The sequence below is a fragment of the Rhopalosiphum padi genome, chromosome 2 (genome assembly GCF_020882245.1).
Source record: "Rhopalosiphum padi isolate XX-2018 chromosome 2, ASM2088224v1, whole genome shotgun sequence".
NCBI classification, from domain to species: domain Eukaryota; kingdom Metazoa; phylum Arthropoda; class Insecta; order Hemiptera; family Aphididae; genus Rhopalosiphum; species Rhopalosiphum padi.
The window spans coordinates 703,264-725,092 of record NC_083598.1 but is presented as its reverse complement, the minus strand read 5'-3'; the positions used below and the strand labels follow the sequence as shown (position 1 = coordinate 725,092).

The following is a 21,829-nucleotide window of genomic DNA, read 5'->3' as shown; positions in this document are numbered from 1 at the left end:
TCAGTCGTCGTCGACCGACCAGTCGAAATGAAAAATATTATAGGATCAATTTTTCCGATTTTGAATAAGTCAGTGAGGTATGGATACCTACAGTCTCATACGCTAAACAATTTGACTGTTCAATTTTTAAGTGTTAAGTGCTGACTGTAGAACAAACCGACTAAATGGCAAACGCCCTAAACTGCAATCTGCCTCTGCAGCTTCCAGCCGATTCTTAGCATAAAACGCCGAGAGGGTTTGGGACGTTTGGGTTGTGGCCGTTGTGTGCTGTAGGCAGTACGCACGAATGCACGATTAAAGATATTATCTTTAATCGTGGCTGTAGGTAATAATAGGCAAGATTGTGATGCAGTGGCCAGTGGCGCAGTCCAAAGACTTTGTAAATTGGTCGCGCCGCTAGTCCTGATAACACGTCGTATAGAGTGCCGACGACAATAATTTTTTATATTATTGTGTATGGCTATGTGTTTTACGCGATAAATATATATAAATTATCATTTTATTAAATATACATATTTTATCATAATAGTATAATACTTACTAAAATTCAATTCTAATATTCCAATCTAATGTTGACATGTTTTATTTTACTCTACTGTTGACTTCTATTCCATAATAATAATAACAATAATAATTGTACTATAATTTAATAGAGGCTGATCAGATCAACAAACGATTTTGCCGTCGCGACTTAATTTTCCTACTCAGCGTGTTTCCGATTAATGGTAAGTTTCTGTTCACCAAATTTTTATGATGGATTATGTTTTGATTCCGAATTCATAATTATATTTAAAAGCTCTCAAGGGTAGGTACTGCATTTGCGTTTAGAATTTTAAAACAACTTTAATGAGATTGTAAAAATTTAGTTATTTAAGCCATAGATTTTTGAAAATCAAACTGGAATGTAATATAATATTATGTATTTATATGCCACCATGCCAGTGTTTGAATTATATGTAATTATGTAGGTAAAATAATTGATTTTAAAGGTAGGTACTTCTTATAATATATTATACAAACTACAAAGCATTATACTGTGAACATTACTATGTAAGTTATTGGTCTCTGTACATTTATCGTTATAATTTATTTTTTATTATAATGTTTCTAAATTAAGCAACAAAAGGTTTGTTAATATGTTTAATAATCCTTAATGAATATTTATATAATATTAAATTAGTATAAATTATGGCACCTACCTGAAGAAGTTAAAATATATATTGAATAGCTGACAAGTATAGATCATATACTGTTTTAACAACTTAAAATAACCCAAATTGAAACTTTTAATAATATTATAGAATCAAACTTGAATTTTATTTGTTATCTAATATTTATAAAAAAATTGTTTTTATTTTGGTAATTATTAATTTCCTTTATAATATAATAATATTATTAATTATTATTCTTATTTTAATGTCGAATATGATCTATTTAGAACCATCACTGCTTCCAAGAGACTTTCTTAATGAGCGAACCCTCTACTTTCCAGATGTGTCCTGGCCAAATATCATAGACTCAGCTTATTGTACAGCAGCTGTAGCAGATCTTTATTGGTTCTTTTTAGGAAATTATCTATGTTATTATTGTATATTGGTATATATATTTTCCTTGATATTTTTTGCTCAAAACTAGTTCTTCTTCATATTCCCGAGTGCTAAACTATATTCCACATTCATACCATTATGGGTCTCGTGTATAATATATAGTATATGACCCATTGTACATCTGTTTAATAATTTGGAGGAAAACATTTCTTTCATTGTCAAATAACACCTGTTAGGCGTATTCAGTCTCATATTTTTTCTCTATGCATTGGTCTTTTTTTTTTCGTTAATATTCACTCCCAAGTACTTTAGGTTCCTTGCTTTCTCATTAATATTGTATTTAGATTTTCCTATTAAAATAATATCATCTGTATAGAAAAGCAGGGTCCTATTGTTTCCATTTCTTTGAAGTCTGGTATACCTTGGCTCTAGCTATTTTTTCCATGTTAAGTATGTACCTAATATTATAGATTTAAAAAATTATTTAATTTTTTGAAATATGATAGGTATTAGTTTTAAATGTTTCAATATTTAACAAACTTTCTTATTGTTGTTATTACTTTCATTTCACCAATCAAAATATTCTTTAAAAAAAATAATTGTTCTTTATTACAAGTATTATATTACTATAAGTTAGATATAAGTAAACCCAATACTTTAGGAACCATTGAAAAACAATATTTACTGTTGTAATGAGTAATTAAACAATATAATATGTACAAATAATTCCAACTGTTTTATAGACAATTTGGTTACTTTATACTTTATTTACTTATATTACCTATAGATTCTACTGCATACATTTCAAAATTGTTGTTTAAGTATCTAATAAATATTAACATTTATTGGAATTAACATATTTATTTATGTATGCAATTTATCAGGACTGAAAACTGATTTTTGGAAATTGTTTTATAACAAGCCTGGTAAAACCTTTATTTTTCATACTTTTCTATCACCGTAACCTGAACCAAAAACCGTTTAAATCAATTTAATAGCTCTTAGTTTTAGCCTCGGTTATGATACTAGATAATAATAAAAAAAATAATCAAGATTTTATCTGGATAATTATTATAAACTAATTTCAAAAAAATGTTTTAAGTCCTGTAATTTATTAATTAAAAAAAAAATTTATTTCAGGTTATAATTTTTCATTGAAATTTCAATGTATCCGTCTAATGGTGTTTGCTGTGGTTATTTTATTTGTCTGTCTGGCGTATGGGAACTCAGTCAGGTTTCAGGACACTGATATTCATTCTGAAGACTTATCCAAAACAGTTAATGACTATCTTCTTTGCCGGCATTGCGGTACAGATATTTCACCATTATCATCACTTATATCCATTGACAGTCCAGCTGCTTCAGATAGTCGTGTATCTCAATTGTTTGGTTTGAAAAATGTCAAAGTCCAAACTGTAAAGAATTCATTGCACTCACAATTTGAAATTCTTACATTATCTAAAACTTTGTGTGTTGGAAAAGGCAATGTAAGTAAAATTGTTAGACTTATTCACCGACTTACTTTGAAATAATATTTTAATTAAAAAATATGCAATAAATAATAGTGTATTTTTTTTGTTTGATAGTGGCAGACTGAAGATTCGTGGTTTCCTGGTTACGTTTGGAAAGTTTGTGTGTGTGCTAAATGTGGACGTCATATTGGATGGTAAGTTTAGAGAGTGTATACTCTGTCCAGAAAAAGAATATGCCAGCTCTGCATATCCCTACTTGACACCTTGCCATCAAAATCAGTTCTACTTTGGTAAGGTATTGTGTAGGGATACATAGAACTGGTATGTTCTTTTATTGTACAGATTATGTATCTAAACTAGAAGTCGTGGTTGTGAACGGGTATTACTGGTATTAGAACAGCGGTCCTTAACCTTTGTGTAGTGGCGACCCAAGATATTTACCAAATTGTTCATGCGACCTTTTTATAAATAATGTTCAATGGCGGAATAAAAAATAACTATTTGGGTACTCTTAATTTAATAAATTTTTTTACTCATATTACTTGTACTAATAACAGGTCATAATATTAATTACATTATATTTAAAAATAAACATTTCTTTTAATAATTGTATTATACATATTTTTTTAAATAATTTTTAATTTAAATATTTTTTTTAAATACCAATGTTTTTAAGTTTAGCCGACCCATTTAAAATTATTGGCAACCCAAAATTGGGTCTCGACCCTATGGTTAAGAATTGCTGTATTAGAGTACACGGTGCCCGGGTATGCGAGTAAAAAATATATTAAAGCCCGTGTATATTGTAATTTAGAATCCAGATATACTTAAAATAAAAATATTCATAATATAATGTTCATATCGATTTGTCTAAATATTGTCTCAAATAATTTAAACATTTAAATTTACAACACTTTTTTTTTTGAAAATCGAATACAAAATCTTATAACAATAAAATATTATTATTATTATTATTATTATATTTTGTATTATTTATTATATTTACTTTTCATTATTTAAATATATGAGTATTCAAGTTCAAGCTCACGGGTATTTTTAAATACACAGGTATACACGGGTATTTTTATTACATGGGCTTTAAACCCGTTATAGGGAAAAACACGGGTACCCGTGTAGTTTATTACACGTGTAACCGCGACCTCTAATCTAAACATTAAATTTATATATTTTTACTAATAAAAATTTCAAGATTTTTATTGTTTATAAATTATTTTAAAATAGTTATTATCAGTGCTCAAAACTTTATGTATATTGCATATTGCTTTGAAATCCATTTATTCCAAATCTGATTCAACATATTTATTTCATACGTCCTTATTAAATTCAAAAGTTGCTGTTTATTTTTTTATATTTTAACAAATTAACGCTTGTACAAAGTTTTTACATCTAAGAATTTAAATTTTTTTATAAAATTACAATATTTAGATAACCATTAAAAAATAATTAAATATTAAAAATCGATATACAATTAATTAACTTTAATACGAAAAAAAATTGCACTTTATATAATATTATTTTGTACATAACAATATTTTTTTTCAAATTTTATATTTAAAATATTAGCTACGATATTAAAAACAATTTAAAGTACCTTAGTAAAATCTTTAAAAAAAAGTAGTACATATTAAATTGTATTAGGCTATAAACATAATATTTTGTATAAAAAAAATATAATACTATACAATTAAAAATATGCAAATATTTCTTGGTTTTTTAACACACAAAATGTTGTGCCTTGGTGGTATTATATGTATTGAGGTTGATTAGACCAGAAGATAACTTTACGTTACAATATAATGGATTATAAAATGATAGGCAAGTGGGTACTGCCATTATTATAATAATAAATATTTATAACACATTAAATTATCATTTTTATTAATTTGAAGATTTAATGTAAATACTATACAACTGTGTGAATAAATTCATATTATAAATAGTTAATATCTTAAAATTAATAAACATTTTGAAAATTTCACTGCTGATAGTAAAATTCATAATATATAGTATACATATAAGTTTTAAGAATAACGTTTTTGAATTATAACAAACTATTGAATATTGTTAATCATCAATAAAGTATGTAATTTCGTCCAAATTTAAATTGTATAAATATATATAAAAATAACTAGGGACATTGTAAATTGTTTTATCTTAGCTATAAGTGCTTTGATAATTGATGGTTTATACCAGGGATGGCAAATCCATGGCATGCGAAAAGATTTTGAAGGCACGCGAAAAATTCAAATATTTTTACTTTAATATGTAATAGGTTATTTTAAATCACATCATTAATTCATGAAAGAAAATAAATAATTAACAAAGTAATATTATGTACCTAAACTAACCTTTTTTATATCAATACATTAATCATATAATAAAATAAAATATTTTTTTTTTACAATATTGAATATAATATATATATTTTTTATGACACGCTCTAAAAAAAAAAGGTAATTTTTGGCACGCAGTGTTCAAAAGGTTTGCCACCTCTGGTTTATACATTGGTTCTTTACTAAAAAATACTTGTAGCTTATAAATTTTAGTGATTTTGAAGAATTTTGTAAAAATTGGAGATAAAGAAAAATTTGCATATGTATTTTTATTATTTTTATACAGATCTAAGAAAAACTTTTATAAAACTAAAAAAATATTATTAAAAATAGGTTTTACATAAAAATTCTCAACTTCCTTAATTTTTTTCACGTTTTTCCAAATTATTTTGAAAAATGCTAGGTATTTTAAATGTTGACTTCTAAAGAAAGTATATACTAGATCAAAAACCATCCTCAAAATCAAAAACTGAAACATTTTATTGACTGTTTATCGTGTGCATTAACAAAAAAAAAGCTTCATAAAATCAATTTATTTAACATTCATTGTCAATGCTCCACTCAGAATCTAAAATACTAAATTAATAAATTATTTTTAAATTTGTAATACATAATACTTTATTTATACATTTTATTTAATATATAGGAGAATGACTGTTAATTTATATACTATGCTTGTAATGTTTAGTTATGATACAGTAATTATTACTGGTTATTTTAAATACATATATTGATATATTTATGTATTGTATAAATTATATTATGTTTAAGGATGTTTGAACCTTTACATTTGGCTACCAGTGATAAAATATACCCATCAAAAGAAGGGTTTTATGTTGTTATCATCTCAAGTATTATTAATGAATTACGTAAGTTTATTTTGTTTGTAAGTGACTTTAAGAAAAAATATAGTAGCTATTAGATATTATACATATTTTTGATGTGTAGTTGACCATCTTATAGTATTGACTCTTATATTCATTTTTTAATTTATATTATTTTAAATATTTTTTCTTAAAATATACTTTTTAAGTTTTTACTTTCAGTTGTAGTTCATATTAATATCTACTAATTATAATCTAATTACTAACTGTTTATCTTCTATTTTATTATAATTTTGATTTTTTTTTAAGATGCTGATTCATTGATTGTGGTGCCAAAACATTTTTCTACAATAGAAGATATCTCAGATTAAAAATGTCATCTCCAAGTAATCAAAAATCATTTGATATCAAACATGAAATAGTTATTAAAGACAACATCACTACATTTAAATTCCTTGAAATATATGTTGATGAACCACCAACAGAGAATCAGAAAGAAAAGTTATTGCAATTTGAGAAAGAGTTTATAAGTCGATATACAGATGACGATGAAGATTATGTTGCTACAGTAAAACTAGGATGTTTAACTCCACCATTAGTGTCTTCATATAGACCATTCTGGGATCGTAGAAGAGAAAATAAAAAAAAATGGGGAGAAAGAAATGACAGACATTCATATTATCCTCATCATAAAAAACCAAATTATGGTTACAATAATGACTATAGAAGATAAGTTAAATTCTTTACAGTATACATGTGTAAATTGTATTATCCAGCGGTTCTAATTTGTATAATAATTTATACATTAAAATAATTATATTAAAAATTCATTGTAATAATTATTTCCTTTTAAAAATAAATATTTTGGGGTTTAATATAATTTATTTATATTATTTATTTGGTATAGATAAATTGTTCCACATTATGCTATCATAGGTAGAAGTACTACATCAAATACATGCAATGCATGATTGTCTACTAGTGACTTTTATTGTAATTGGTTTTTTTTTTAATAAAAAGCACTTTAAACTGCATAATAGATATGTGTATGTTTGATTTGTTTATTCATTTATCTAATTATTTATTTAAATTAATAAAATGTGTATAAATATTTTGTTTATAACTACAAAACTACATGCACGACAATAAGGCAGTAACTCAACTTCATAACTTTTCATGAAAATAAAAATAAACTGAATTACGATTATATATTTTTTTAATTGTATTGAAACTTGAACACCATCTTATTTGAGGAGAACTAAACATGGCTTAATATCTATTTCACTATAATTTTTTTAGCGCGAACAAATATCTATTACAAAATAACAGTAACTTGATTTTGCATTTTTTTGAGTTACTGACTTATTTGTTGCGCATGTTGGTTGATAAGTAATGTTGATAATTATAAATGTTTACTAAATGAAAAGTAGTGACCATATTTCTTCAGTTATTAATTTTTATAAAACAATACATACTAATCAGTTGACATTTAATGAACCGATAGTAAGCTAAAAGTCACTTAAACATAATTTAGTGATAAATAAATCGTAATTGGTCTACTTAATTTTGGTTCATTATTAAATTAAACAATTTTTATCCAATGCCACAAACATTATTTTTACATAGAATTAAAAATTTAAAAAATGAATAAATTTGGTAAAAATAATATATTAAAATTTGTAAAAATCGAGTTCTACCAATCTGTATAAAATTACATTGATATAGACTGTAGAAAAAAAAACTAAATACCACTAATACCAGTATAATTTCATATTTAAAAACTAATTCTTAGGGAACTCAATTTACATGTAACTCGAGAACAAATTATTAAAATTATTTTTAACATAACAACTATTAGTATAGATGCTTTTGATAATTTTTAAATTGTATTTTAAAAATGTACTTATGTTTTTTTAATTGATTTCAATAAATGTAGAAAAGTAATAAATTATAATATTTTATCTCAATAGTTGAAAATTTATACATACATATAGTTGAATACTTGACTAAAAAAATTTCAGGTATTCTGGTATTCAGATGACTAGGATGACTCAGATAATAAAAAGTAGGTAGTTAATATTATATTTATTTATCAATATTAAACATGTATTTTGCATTTTAGCACATATTATGGGGTTCAGAAAATATTCATACTTTAAAATATACCTACCTGTATTATTGTCTATAAAAAAATTATAATTGCCCATTTTCTAAGTAAAGGTTTAATTTTATAATACAAATAAAAAAAGAAAATAGTTATTGAAATTGATAAATAATTTGTTTAGAACAAAAATATTTGTTATTTATCTGACTGAATGATTTATAATATTACATTGGCAGAGGAGGCTTTAGTTTTTTGCCTGGGGGTGGGGTGCAATACTTTTTGGTATGTATATATATTTAAACTATAATAAAATTAGTCAGCGAGTGTTTATATGATATAACAAACATTAGTGTATTAAGTTATTATTTAGAGTAAAAATTGACTGTGTATTTACTATTTATATAATAAATAAATAAAAATTTTTAAATAATAATATTAATGAAATAAAAATAGGATTATAACCAACCTTGACTATTGACCATATAATTTTGGAAAGTTTAAATCATGAAATAAAATTATTAAGAATTGTAATATTACTTTTGTAGTCATATTAGCAAATCGATTAAATATTTTACAAAATAAAGAGTAAGATGTCTTAGAGGGAGCATGGCTACTATGCCCCCCCTTAAATGCCGCCCCTATAAATTGGTGATATTGGTCACTCAAGTTTTTTTATATAAGTATACCTACTAAAATATTTGACCAAATTGTTTTTTACTGTAAGTTTAAATTGTGTTTAATACACAGAACTATTTAGTAAAAACAATATACTTTACTTACATAATCAAAAAAAAATAGGATCACTTGATCCCAGTAGAATCCCCAACCACAAATAAAAAAAGTATTTCTTATGATATTAACTTAAAAAATACTTATTTATATAGTTATTAAAATAATTTCTTTTGCTATTAGTAATACGGTAGGTAGGCTAAATTAATTTTTGCTAAATACATTGCATTTGAAAATATTGTATATAAAATTTAATATAATAGGTACCTATGTTAAACGTTTCAAATACCCACGAATAATATTTTTATATTTCAGCAAAATAACTAAATTCATTATTGTATCATACTATCATAGTATTTTATACTTATGTTTTATTTATATTTTTTCATAATATTTTAATTTAACTTACTAATAACACTAAATATAATGTTCTCTGATTTTGAAAAGTAAAACTATTATTTTAATAATTTAAAACCTCTAACAGATTGTGTAAGTAAATACAAAAATTATCCAAGGTAAGAACCCACATTGTAATTAATCAGTACCTACCTACTTATATATTATTATTATGATTACAAGAATTTAAATAATTATTGTATTTGTATAAGTCAATCTATTTTTATTATTGCAAATTTCCATTACCTATACATAAAAGTACAACATTTTTTATCTCAATGAGTAGATAATAATTGTTATACCAAATAAAAAATGAAAATATATAAATAGCCAATAGGTAACTGTTAAGAGTGCTAATAAATTTTAATCATATTTGTTTTACGATTATTTAAGTACCTATACTATAATCCTATATATAGTTATACTATCTATATAGTATATAGGTATTATAAGTAGGTAATAAACCAAAAATGTATTCATTTTAATTAAAAGTGGTAAATAAAATACAAAAAGCATAACTATGTATGAATTAATAAATAATATTATATTTTTATAATATTATACATAATTAATTAAAAATTGTTTATGTGCTAAACAAAAGACAGCATTAAAAAAGATGTGTATAAAACATTTTCTCAAGCGGAAATAAAAAATAATGAAAATTCGTTATCAGATAAACTCAAGTGTTTGATGAATTATTTCTTGACAACATCAAAGTTGTTAGCTTTCAATTCCTGTGGCTTCAAAGATGCATCTCCAATGGTGACCTCTTCTTTAACTTCAGATCCAATGCTAGCGGATTTGATTAGAGATGATATATCAGATGAGGCTGAGTCAGCGGAGAAAGTGTTGAAAGGTGCTGGTGTCGAAGATCCAATGAAAGATTGTTGGCCGAAATTGAAGGGCGCTACGGATGAACCAACGAAACCTTCTTGGACTACGTTTGAGCCGAAGAATCCAGCTGGGCTGACAGTAGAGCTGTATGTGCTTATTGGGCTAGCAGTAGAGCTGTAGAATGCACTACTGGTCGCTGGAGTAGAGCTGTAAAATGCACTTCCTGCACCTTGAGCTAAACCAGATGAGAACGCTTTGTAACCAGATTGACCAATAAGAGCTTGGCTGGATTCATATCCTAAAGCGACTGGTGATTGTTGATAGTAGTGTACAGTGGCGAAACGTTGAGCTGGAGCTGCAACCGGGACTGGGACCTTGACTTCAACTGGGACTTGGACTGGGTATGGCACTCTCTTTTCTACTGGGTACGGGACTGGTCTGTCCACGGATACTGGAACCTTAACTTCTACTGGAACGGGAACCTTAACTGGAACGTCGTACCTTACTGGATAGGGAACCCTCTTTTCAACGGCATATGGGACTAATTTTTCTACTGGGTATGGCACAGCTTTTTCTACGGCGTATGGCACTGGCTTTTCGACGGCTACTGGGTATGGCACTGGTTTTTCCACTGGGTAAGGTCTGTCAACATTGACTCGTACTGGGTATGGGACGGGCTTTTCAACTGCGTATGGGACGAGTTTCTCAACTGGAACATGAACTGGGTATGGCCTGTCGACTGGGACTTTCACTTCATAAGGTACTGGCTTTTCAACTGGGTATGGCACTCTCTTCTCAATTTCTACTGGGTACGGTTGTGGAACGTGGATTGGACGATCTACGTTGACTCGTACAGCGTATGGCACGTGTTTTTCTACAGTGACTTGGTATGGGTGTGGTACACGAACCAAGACGGGGTATGGAACTCTCTTTTCAACTTGGACGTAGTATGGAACTGGTACTTCTTTAGTGATGGTAACTTCGTGATGAGGTGCAGGGGCGTTAGCAACAGCTGGTACTTCAATAGCATCGTGACTAATTGAGTCAGACTTGACGATTGCTCCTTGAGCGTATGATGGGGCGTAAGCTCCAGAATAGTAAGAACCGTATGATGTAGCGAAAGCCGGTGATCTGTTCAGAACAACGGGTTCTGGGGTAGATGACACAACCGGTGAAGCTCCGGCCAATAAGACTGAAGCGGGGGTGGAAGAATACGCAAAGCTTGCGTCCGATAGTGCGGCACTGGACACTGCGGCACCAGATAAGAAAGGTGCTGGTGTAGATGAACCGATTAGAGCAGCTGGGGTGGAAGAAACGAAAGATCCATCGTAAAATGGAGCCGGTGTGGAAGATCCAATGAATGATGCTGCATCGAAAGATTGAGCGGCGGCGGCGTTGGAGTAAGCGTTCGACGCGAAAGAGTTACCGAATGCAAACGGAGCTGGTGTGGAGCTGTAAGAAACGGATTTGAATGGTGCAGCAGTCGATGAAAACGTGCTACCAAACGCAAATGGGGCTGATGAGCCAAAAGTTTTGGCTCCAAATGAGAATGATGGGTTGAATAAAGTGTCCCTCTTTTTCTCGTTCTTATCTGCGGGCTTGACATCCGCAAATGCGGTGGACACAACTAGGAGTCCTAGAAAAGCTACTTGGATCTGAAAAAAGTAATGGTAATTAAAATTATACACTTATAGTTATTTTTTTAATGTATAATATAATATAAGTATAATTTAAATTATATAGATGTCAGAAAAAATAATTGCAATTAAATAAAATGTTGTCTAACTACGTTTATTAAATTGATTGTACTTGATCAAAAATAATGTGTAGGAAACATAGGTAATAGGTAGGTATACAACTTTTTAAATGTTTCAACACGTTATGTAGTTGTAATTATAATAACTAAAATAAAAAAAATAATGTAAACGCAGTGTTTCCCAATTTCTTTAACTCGCGGAACCTTTGCAGGAGCTTGAACATTTTGTCGAACCCCATATAATTTTTGGAGCTTTTTTATGTTCAAATCATAATTTAAATAGAAAATATTATTAATTAATAACTATTTTCCCAAATTTCTTACGGAACCCTCGGCACCGGCTGACGGAACTCTTAGGTTCCGTGGAACACCAATTGGGAAACACTGATGTAAAGCATTCCACAGAAATATCAAATATTTACTTACAGTTATTTATATAAAATTATATGCAAGTGAAATTTATAATATCTTGAATTAAGTTTATATTTTTCAATATTAACAATTTTATAATTTTTATGAAGTTTTAAATTATAAATTTGTAATCGTTTATTAATTATCAATGAAATCGATAAAGGTATTAAACATAATAATATACAATATTGTAATGTATACAATATTGTATACAATATAATGTTAAAAAGTAAAGATTTACCAAATAAAGAGTATATTATGTACTTGTATACTAAGTTACCTATATTAAGTACCTACTTATAATAAGTATTATAAGAGTGCTATCATAATATCATGGTATTATTTTTAAAGATCAAAACTGGATCTTTGTTAACGTATATGATTTTATATTTTTAATTAGATTTTTAATAGTATGAAACACAAATCGTTTATGTATAGTTGTTTGATAAGTATAAAATAACAATAATATCTTATTCGTTCTCACCATAGCCCTGGAAGCCATAATGCTTGCCGCTTCTGCCTTGTTGCTTGTTAGTACTGTTCAGTTCTACAGCTACCGATTGACTGGATACTTTACCGAGTGTCAGCATTTACTATATATACACCGGCGAGCGCTTCAATAGTTCAATCTATTGGATAGTCTCCAGCAAAAAATATTGTCAAAAACCAGTAATTTGGGATAAGAGAATTTTTTATGGAATCTGAACACGAAAAAACTTCTCCTACCGATAAATGTTTCATCTCTTTTCCAAGGTTTTTTTTTACTATGGTTTTTTTTTTATTTTTTAACACATTCAATGTATTTTGTTTAAATCGTATTAATCGTAATTTTTTTTATTTGTTTGCGTATATTTTTTGTTTGGTTTTCTTATGGCCGAAAACCAGTTGTCGGTATGCTCATCCAAGGGTTGCATAATGTGTAGTAATATTATACTATGATACGGATTCTGTAAAATCGACGACCTTCGGTCATTAAAATTTATCCCATCCCACATCTGTCGACTCGCAGACGTTTTGCTCCTTTATCATTGTCACTGCAGTGTTATAGAAAAGGAGGTAAATGATGTACCTACATACGTACAGTAAATAAATGGTAATCATGATAATAAAAAATGCAAAACAAACTAATTTGTGTTGTTTTTTTCTACTGTATTTTATAAGCTATTACTTTAAAATTATGTAAATATCAAATTTAAATAATGTAAATTTTGGTTCTTCATAACAAACGTTATTATTGTACTTACTACCTATATTATATATTTTACCGGCAATACGTGTGTATTATGAATTATTACCTAAAAATACACTATATAGATACCTACATTAATATGCAGTTTATTTAATATTTGTACTTTTATTATTTTTTTACAATCTTACCAATTTTTTAAAGAAAATTTTACAATTTTAATCACTAAATTACTTAGAAATTCAATCAGTTTTTATTTTTTTCTATTTTCATTAAAATGGTTATAATTATATATATATCAGGTAATTAAAAAATATACAAATATTTTCTAAAACTTAATGTACAAACAGTACAGTATAATACCTATACTTTTGAAGTCTGTACCTACCAGTCTAGCCAGCATATTAATGCATTTTTATTTATAATTATAACAACAGAGATTTATATCACAATTTAAACTGCCTTTTATAAATTAATAACAATTAATAACAAACGCATTTTTATACGCATGCTCATTTTAATTTAATTAAAAAGTATTGACTAATGACTATTATATATTTATATGATTAATTTAAAATAACAATTTAATTTTAATTACCAAATTATTAATACATTTTTTAGATTCGGAGCGGAGAAACTAATGTAATAATATTACAATAATGTGTGTTTCTTATTTATTTTAATTTTAATTTTTATATCTATCATCATTTGTTGAGGCAGTAAAGTAGATGTTTCAATTGTTAACATTTAGAGTTATTCCTGTTGGAATATATTTTGATCTAGTTAGTGCTTTATTGGGGGCCAAAAGTAAAAAAATTCCCTGCAGCAATACTTATTAAAAAAAAAAAAAATTAAGAAAAGAGGATTGTCAGAAATTTTTACGCATAACAATTAAAAAGACAAGTATTATATTTTGTTTTATATAATATAACTTAAAAACAAATAATTTTAGATTTTTTAAATTTTAAACAAATATTTATACTAGCTTTTTCTACGCCTGATAAATAAAAAAAATATTTTTTTTGAGCTATAGATAAACATTTGACATTTTTAAATTTTTAAAATTTTTTTTTCTATTGATTTTTCTATTGACAAAAATTTAGCTGGGTCAAAAAGTTTGAAAACTATATTAGAAAAGTCAGCTGCCACAGTTTTCTTATGGGATTTTAACACCACAAGATCAATCAGATTAGTGTATACCTATACGCACTATAGATAATAACTGTACGCTGTTATATTTTTGGACGGATTATAAAATTTCTAAATATTATTGTTTAAAATGTATTTTTATATGCATTAAATAAAAAAAAATTAAAAATGTAATTTTATTATTCTTTTGTTAGTTGTGTGAATATATTTATGTTTAATTTATTAATATTAATTTAAAAAATTTAATGAGTTTAATGTTATATTATTTTACTTCACTAAATCAATTTTTAAAAGTTATTTTTTATAATGGATTTAAGCTAAATGTTGTTTAGTTATTATTTACACGAGTCGTATAAATTGTTTTTTTAATTATTACTCTTTATTTTAAAAAATATTAAATTTGAGCGATGTTTGCACGACTAAGTTTGAATTTTTCTTCTCTATCTATTCTATTTGATAGAATAATATGAATTTACCATAAATATTAGATAGGTATCAGTGACATAATCACAAAAAAAAAATGGTGCATTCACCATAAGTTGAAAATTGACCCTCAAAGTTTGAAAATCAAATGGTGTGTCAAATTCAATTTCTTAAGACCGGGATCCGTCGATAATATTGGAACACTGTATAATAAACCACACATATGGCGCACTTCCCTATATTTAGAATTAAAAACAAAATTTGCAAATTGTAATATTATTTTAAAAATTAGTGACTAAAATAACTAATTTTCAACTTTTTCTCTTTTTTCCAATTCATTCAACTCGACAATTTCTTTAAAATAAGCTGAATAAATACTAATATAATAAGGATAATATCGTTAAAATAATATAATTAAAACGAAAAGTACAATTATAAACATCATAATATTATTTACACTGAGAAAAAATCTAAGAGGTATCTATAATGTCTGAGTATAAAATTATAAAAACATGACCTGTTTGAAGTGAATTTTGTGACCAATTTACATAATAATTGTATACGTTTTTATAAAGTGCATATGAACCTGTTTGGACCAATTTATAACATAATTTAAAATTATAAACATTTTTCATAGAATTTTTTAATCTTAGGACTGAAAATAATTTCGAAATGATACAATCGTGACTGCACCTTATATTTATGGTATCATCTAATCTAGCGGGATTCAATTTTCTTTTAAAAATAGCATTGTGATTTCCATAAAAATTGTATGGCGCACCTAGCGAATATTCTTACATCTTAGTATCTTACTCTATGAAATGCACGCAGCACACAGTTTAAAATCATTACCTATCTAATCTAACCTATACGATCGCCATAAATTCAGATTATTATAGTTTCAATTACAACAAAAAAATAATCATATTATGAAAATGGAATAGAAATTATTTTTTAATAGTTGGTATTAATGATATTTTTTGAATTATTTTTTCTATGTGATGTGATTAATTTCAGAATCATATATTATGTATATTATTGTAATAATAAAATATTCACTGTTTCGATTAACTCGGCATTATCATAATATTATTGAATTTAATAATTTAATAAAAATATTCAAGCTATAACGTAAATATATAGTTTAAATATACAGTACAGTTTTGACCACGGTTGAGACAAGACGTATGTTTGTTCTCTCCGTACTTATTATCGCAGTCATTAGTTCTTTCTCGATAATATTACGCTGTTTAAAGTCCGTTTATATTTATTTCATCTTTGTTTTGTGAGTTATGCCATATAAGTAATAAGTATATAATACGCGTCGTTTCCGCTGTTCCGTCGTGGTGTTATCGCCGATACAACGTTCTACTCGTCAAGGTCATGATTTTATTATAAATATTATTTTTATTATACTCTCACATATCGCAATACGACTTAATCGCCCACCGTTGATTAACCGTTGAATAACATTTATCTGTTATACATCGTTTTAACGGTTTCAAGTTTTATTCCACGTTTTATACGGAACGCGGAATATTTATAATTGATTAATGCCACCCAATTGTCCTGTATGCAACATAGCTGTTCCACGTCATTCATCATCAATTGGTTGCTCGATTTGTTTTACCCTTTACCATTCATCTTGTCTGAATATACCACCTAAGTCTCTTACACTCTACAAAAAACCAAACAGTAATTGGATCTGTCCTATACACTCTATAACTATGCCTAGTACACCAAAAATAACCGTAGATGCTGTTAAAGCGAATAACACTCTTACATTAAGCGACTTAGCTAAAATGATTAGTACGTTGTCTTCTAATCAGGACAATAGCTTTAAATTAATTAATTCTCGTATTGATGATTTATCAACGCATTTAAGCAAATTAGACTCGGCTCTAGCTGAGTGTCAAAATAAAACACAGCGTCTCGAAGACAGGGTTAAAGCATTAGAAACCCAAAAATCAGTTTTGGATAACAACTCTATAGACTTTTCCCTGGTTGTCAGGAATGAGGTTCTTGATGTCCAAAAGCGCTCTCTTAATGTTATCTTACATGGTGTTAAGGAATCTATTGAAACGGTTGCTAAAGAGCGTATAACACACGACAACAATAAAATTAACGAGCTTTTTACCCTACTATCTATCAATTCGGATGTAATAGCTAACATTTCAAGATTGGGTCATCCATCTTCATCAAATCAACGGCCAATTAAATTGATTTTACGGAATCCTTGTGATGCTGATAGAATTTTAACGTCCTTTATGAAAGTAAAACGCGAATCTCCAACCACTGTGCGAAATATCTCCCTCGTCAAAGACCGCACTCAGGCAGAACGCCGTCACATAAAGGAAGTATACGTGGATTTCAAGAACAGATCCGAGGCAGGGGAAAAGGATATAAAAGTTCAATATTTCAATGGAATTCCTAAAATTATAAATATTAAAAAAAACTAAATGATAGGGCTAAGCCCAATAGTTATATTAGTAAGTTAAAATCAATGTTCAATAATCATAAATCAAATGTTTTTTTTAACAAGCCTTCTGTTTATATCAATTCTTTTCTGTCTGGTTACTACCAAAATGTCCGTGGTCTAAGGACCAAATTAAATTTATTAAAATGTTCAATACCTTCATCTACTCTTGATTTTATAATATTTACTGAGACATGGTTAAATAACACTTTCTTTGACAATGAGTTAGGTTTTACCCAGCATAATGTATTTCGACGTGATAGAACCGAAAAAACTAGTCCTCATAACCGTGGTGGAGGAGTTCTCATCGCTATTAGGAAGACTTTTAATTCCAAATTGCTTAATATTGATACTTTAAACGTTGAACAAGTTTTTGTCAAAGTTATAGTTTGTGATCTTTTGATTATTTTTTGTGCCGTATACTTTCCACCTAATAGTGATTTACAGTTATACTTAAATCACCTTTCAGTCTTAGAGTCTATTGAGTCTTCTTTTCCGAATTGTAAGTTTATCATTTGTGGTGATTATAATATTCCCTCCCTATCCTGGGAAAGTGATAAGCACGGGCTTAAGTGTGTCAACTTCCTTTCTTCCCAAGTAGGAAGTTCTCTTATTGAGAGTTGTTCTGTGTTAAATTTATACCAGTTTAATTCTATCATTAATGCTCATGGAAATATTCTAGATTTGGTGTTTTCTAATCTCCCAGAGAGCTCCATAAATCTTTACGACGACCCGTTTGTCCCTATTGACCCATGCCACCCTCCAATTCAAATTAATGTTCGTTTACCTATCTCTCAGCCTATTCTTAACAACGACAGAACAATCTACAATTATGTGAAAGGTGATTATATTAATGCGAACCTGTTTTTTAATTCTTTTAATTGGTTGAAAACTTTTAAACACCTCAATACTGAGGCAGCGGCGCTCGTATTCCAACACGCACTTTTAGAAGCTTTACACTCTTTTGTCCCTCAAAAAACCATTAGCACCTCCCATAATTTCCCTTACTGGTTTAACAAAGAACTCAAAACCCTTGTTTGGAAGAAAAATAAAGCTCATTCAAATTATATCAAAAATAAAAGTAAATCAAATTATGAAAAATTCTCCTTGTTGCGTGCTCAATATAAATCGCAGTCTAAAATTGTTTTTCATGATTTTATAAACCGATCAGAAAGTGAAATTATAAGTAACCCGAAATATTTTTGGAACTGGGTTAACTTTAATACTAAGTCTCATGGTATACCCAATTCTGTATTCTTAGGTGATACTATTGCTAATAATGGTGCGGCTATTGCTAATTTATTCTCAGATTATTTCTCCTCTGTATATAACACTTCACCCGTCCATTCACCTGATGAACCTTACATTTTCGCCTCTACTTATCAATTTGATCACATCATCCCCAATAAATGTAGTATCTCTCTTAATGAGGTATCTGATGGTCTACGGGCACTTATAAAATGTAGGTCTCCCGGCCCAGATGGTGTTTCTGGTTACTTCTTGGCAAACTTAGCAAATTCTATAGCTTATCCCATATTTATCTTATATAACAAATCACTTGAGGAAGGAGTATTTCCATCCATCTGGAAAACAAGCTCTATCACCCCAGTTTTCAAGAAAGGCGATAAATCTAACGTCAAAAATTATCGCCCCATCTCTGGTCTAGTACAAATTGGTAAATTGTTAGAAAAATTGGTTCTAGTTCAAATGATCAAGCCAATTAATAACATTTTAGACAAAAGCCAGCATGGTTTTAGACCGGGGAGGTCCACCTTAACTTGTAATTTATCGCTGCAAAATTTCATACTCAACGCTTTTAATGATAATTGTCAAGTTGACGTAATTTATACCGATTTTGCGAAAGCTTTTGACCGTGTCGATCATGAATTATTGATTATTATATTGGATAAATTAGGGTTTAGTCATCCATTGTTATCCTGGTTTAAATCTTATCTCACAAACAGATCTCAGTTCACCCAAGTGCATGGCTTCTACTCAGAGACGGTCCCGGTCCCATCTGGTACTCCCCAAGGAGGTCACTTATCGCCCATTCTATTCAATTTATTTATAAACGGACTATCACTTGTTCTTAAAAAATGCCAAATTCTGTTTTTTGCGGACGATTTAAAAATATTTACTCGTATTTCTTCGTTTGAGGATTGCCTAGTTCTACAAGATGAATTAAATATATTATCTATATGGTGTCGTAATTGGGGAATGTGTCTCAATACTGATAAATGTTATTCAATGTGTTTTTACAGATCCCGTAGGCATATAACCTATACATACTCTATAAATGATGTTCAGCTTAGATCAGTCTCTTCAATTACAGACTTAGGAGTAACTTTAACCACTAATTTAAATTTCCGTGATCATATTGAGAGTGTTGTAAAAAAATCGTTAAAAGTTCTAGGATTTATTAAGCGGCATTCATCTGAATTCAAAAACGTTAGATCATTCAAACTCCTGTATTGTGCATTAGTCAGGTCTATTCTTGAATACGGGGCTCCTATCTGGAATCCATACACCAAAACCGATATCGACTTCATTGAACGCGTTCAAAATAGGTTTTTAAAATTCGTAGCCTTTAAATTTAATTTGACCATTGATAATCATGATTATACACAAATCAGATCTTTTCTTAACATTCCAGCCTTATCCTCCAGACGTGAAATAGCAGATATATCTTTTATATATAAGTTAATTAATGGTATCACCGATGATCCTGATCTTTTAAAATGCATCCCCTTTACTATTCCAGCCTACAATAACCGTTCCACATCTTTGTTTTATATTCCAGTATATAGCACAAACTATTTGAAAAACTCACCTATTCCTAGGGCTATGGCTCTATGCAATAAACTTTCGACGAGAGTTGACTTTTTCTTCTCTTCCTTAAAGGAGATAATAAATGCTCACATGAACAATGTGAATACGTAATGCTGGGTTTGCCTATCTATTTAATACTATTTTTCCTTTTTAGATTTTTGTAAACTTCATATACTTATAAGATTTTATTTTATGTAATATTGCATTTCTTTTGTATTTGTATTCAAACTTTACTATCTGTACTATTGGGCCTTGGCCCGTTTTATTCTATTGAATAAACTATTATTATTATTATTATTATTATTATTATTATTATATGTAAAAGAAAAAAAATACTATTTTACAAAAATTATAAAAACTTGTTCTGCTGTATAGTAGGTTATAAGAATACCTCGCCATTGAGTAGGTCATTGTAATGGGTATGTTAAATTTGAATTCAATGATAAATCATTGTATGCGAAAATAGATAAATGGGTTCTTAGTGTTAACTACAGAGTTAACGCTGTATCACCTATATTTAAAATATACGTATACTGATTGTTAGTAGAGTTTATACTATAATGTCATAAGTTAAAATGTATAAAAGAATTTCGTTAATACACTGTAGAATGGCGTGTATAGATCTGTTGTATAAGTATATAAGTATAGTTTATTAAAATTGATTCATTGTCATAACCGCGAATCTATAAAAAAAAGCGAATGCCAAAATAGCGACGGAAAAATATCTAAGCATAAAATAGCTAAAAGACATAATAGCGATTAGCGAATGTTAAAAACAACTAAAGTAGGTACTTATATTATTACTTTAAAATTCTTATTTTTATTATTTATGTGTAGTAATAGTATTACTTATAAGTTATAAAGATAAAGTTAATCACTATCAGTTAATAGCTGGGTTATCTAATATAATATATATATATATATTATTATTTTTATTATTATAGTGGTTTTAATCATTTACTTGGATTTTATTTCATCCAACACTTTAGAAACTTATAAAAGGGTTCAAACAAGAACAGAATAACACAGAGGTGAAAGTAGAGAAATACACAAGGGGATAAAACCCAAGAAAAATAAAGAAAAACATAATTTAAAAAATTCTTATGCGAAAGGGCTAGCGGTGGAGTGACAATATTGGCTCGCACCGATTATCCCACCACATATATAATAATGATAATAATAATATTGTTTATTACGGAATAAATAAATTCCAATTACATTTTAAATATACAAGAAAGTTACATGAGTTTTTAGGGGAAAAAGGAAAAAAATATATATATATATATATAAATCAAGTTGCGATGTACCGATACACTCTACCTTTGAAGTGTTGTAGTAA

At 28.1% G+C, this 21,829-nt stretch overlaps 3 protein-coding genes across 4 annotated transcripts; 2 read left to right on the top strand and 1 right to left on the bottom strand.

Annotated features, from left to right (window-relative positions):
- The first annotated feature begins 456 nt into the window (after positions 1–456).
- LOC132921697 (protein cereblon-like) lies at positions 457–7,246 on the top strand. Of its 2 annotated transcripts, none has more exons than XM_060984864.1 (5): positions 457–725; positions 2,688–3,034; positions 3,134–3,213; positions 6,145–6,242; positions 6,507–7,246. In XM_060984864.1, exons 2-5 carry the CDS (start codon positions 2,726–2,728, stop codon positions 6,566–6,568), a joined length of 549 nt encoding a protein of 182 aa, XP_060840847.1. In that variant the 5' UTR covers positions 457–725; positions 2,688–2,725; the 3' UTR covers positions 6,569–7,246. The 2 variants fall into 2 exon arrangements, with proteins under 2 accessions (XP_060840847.1, XP_060840846.1); XM_060984863.1 differs by lacking the exon at positions 457–725 and adding an exon at positions 1,563–1,596.
- A 2,703-nt stretch (positions 7,247–9,949) lies between these two features.
- Positions 9,950–13,065, bottom strand: LOC132920748 (calphotin-like). Its single transcript, XM_060983394.1, has 2 exons — positions 12,912–13,065; positions 9,950–11,915 (listed from the first exon to the last, which is right to left on the bottom strand). Exons 1-2 carry the CDS (start codon positions 12,927–12,929, stop codon positions 10,122–10,124), a joined length of 1,812 nt encoding a protein of 603 aa, XP_060839377.1. The 5' UTR covers positions 12,930–13,065; the 3' UTR covers positions 9,950–10,121.
- A 4,623-nt stretch (positions 13,066–17,688) lies between these two features.
- LOC132922044 (uncharacterized) lies at positions 17,689–20,601 on the top strand. Its single transcript, XM_060985348.1, has one exon. It carries the CDS (start codon positions 17,689–17,691, stop codon positions 20,599–20,601), a length of 2,913 nt encoding a protein of 970 aa, XP_060841331.1.
- Positions 20,602–21,829: the final 1,228 nt, after the last annotated feature.

Coding starts and splice junctions, on each gene's coding strand:
- LOC132921697 (XM_060984863.1), top strand. Junction 3,035..3,133: donor TGTGTGTTGGAAAAGGCAAT/GTAAGTAAAATT, acceptor TTTGTTTGATAG/TGGCAGACTGAAGATTCGTG. Junction 6,243..6,506: donor AAGTATTATTAATGAATTAC/GTAAGTTTATTT, acceptor TTTTTTTTTAAG/ATGCTGATTCATTGATTGTG.
- LOC132922044 (XM_060985348.1), top strand. CDS start 17,689: ATGTTCAATAATCATAAATCAAATGTTTTTTTTAACAAGCCTTCTGTT.